At 39.2% G+C, this 459-nt stretch overlaps 1 protein-coding gene across 1 annotated transcript in view; it reads left to right on the plus strand.

Moving 5' to 3' along the window:
• Positions 1-140: 140 nt before the first annotated feature.
• LOC121939587 (histone H3.v1-like) overlaps positions 141-459 on the plus strand; it is a gene marked incomplete at its 5' end in the record, with an annotated part of 1,014 nt that continues 695 nt past the window's right edge. The window contains one exon of the mRNA XM_042482591.1: positions 141-203. Coding sequence (XP_042338525.1) covers positions 141-203 — 63 coding nt within the window. The remainder of the gene's footprint in view (positions 204-459) is intronic.

Consider the following 459-nt stretch of genomic DNA (forward strand, 5'->3'; position numbering starts at 1 on the left):
ACACACACACACACACACACACACACACACACACAGCGCCCTCTGATGGACTCAGGGAAACAACAACAACAATAATACTTTTTTTACGAGTCAGCGAGTAAATCTGTCTCTCGGTTCTCTGTCCGTCTTTCTGTCCTCAGCAGCGGTTGAGGACGAGTTTGTCTCAGAGCAGAAATCCTCGACGCCGACGGCAGAGCGACCAGGTACAGAGAAAAGTTCACTCCACAATAATTCTGCAAACTTTTTATTTTACTGTTGAGTTTTAGTTGTTTGAAGTCGGTCGTTAACCCTTAAACACCCGAGAGCCTGGAGATGGTTTGTCATTTTAACTTTGTGTTGTTTAATCTGCTGTGAAATGTGAAATTACGTTACGCTCTTTTTAAAAAGTGTAATCATAGCTATAATAATAACTACAATAAGATCAGATATAATAAATGGTAAAACTTACTTAAATAATAA

The sequence above is a fragment of the Plectropomus leopardus genome, unplaced genomic scaffold (genome assembly GCF_008729295.1).
Source record: "Plectropomus leopardus isolate mb unplaced genomic scaffold, YSFRI_Pleo_2.0 unplaced_scaffold516, whole genome shotgun sequence".
Taxonomy (NCBI): Eukaryota; Metazoa; Chordata; class Actinopteri; order Perciformes; family Serranidae; genus Plectropomus; species Plectropomus leopardus.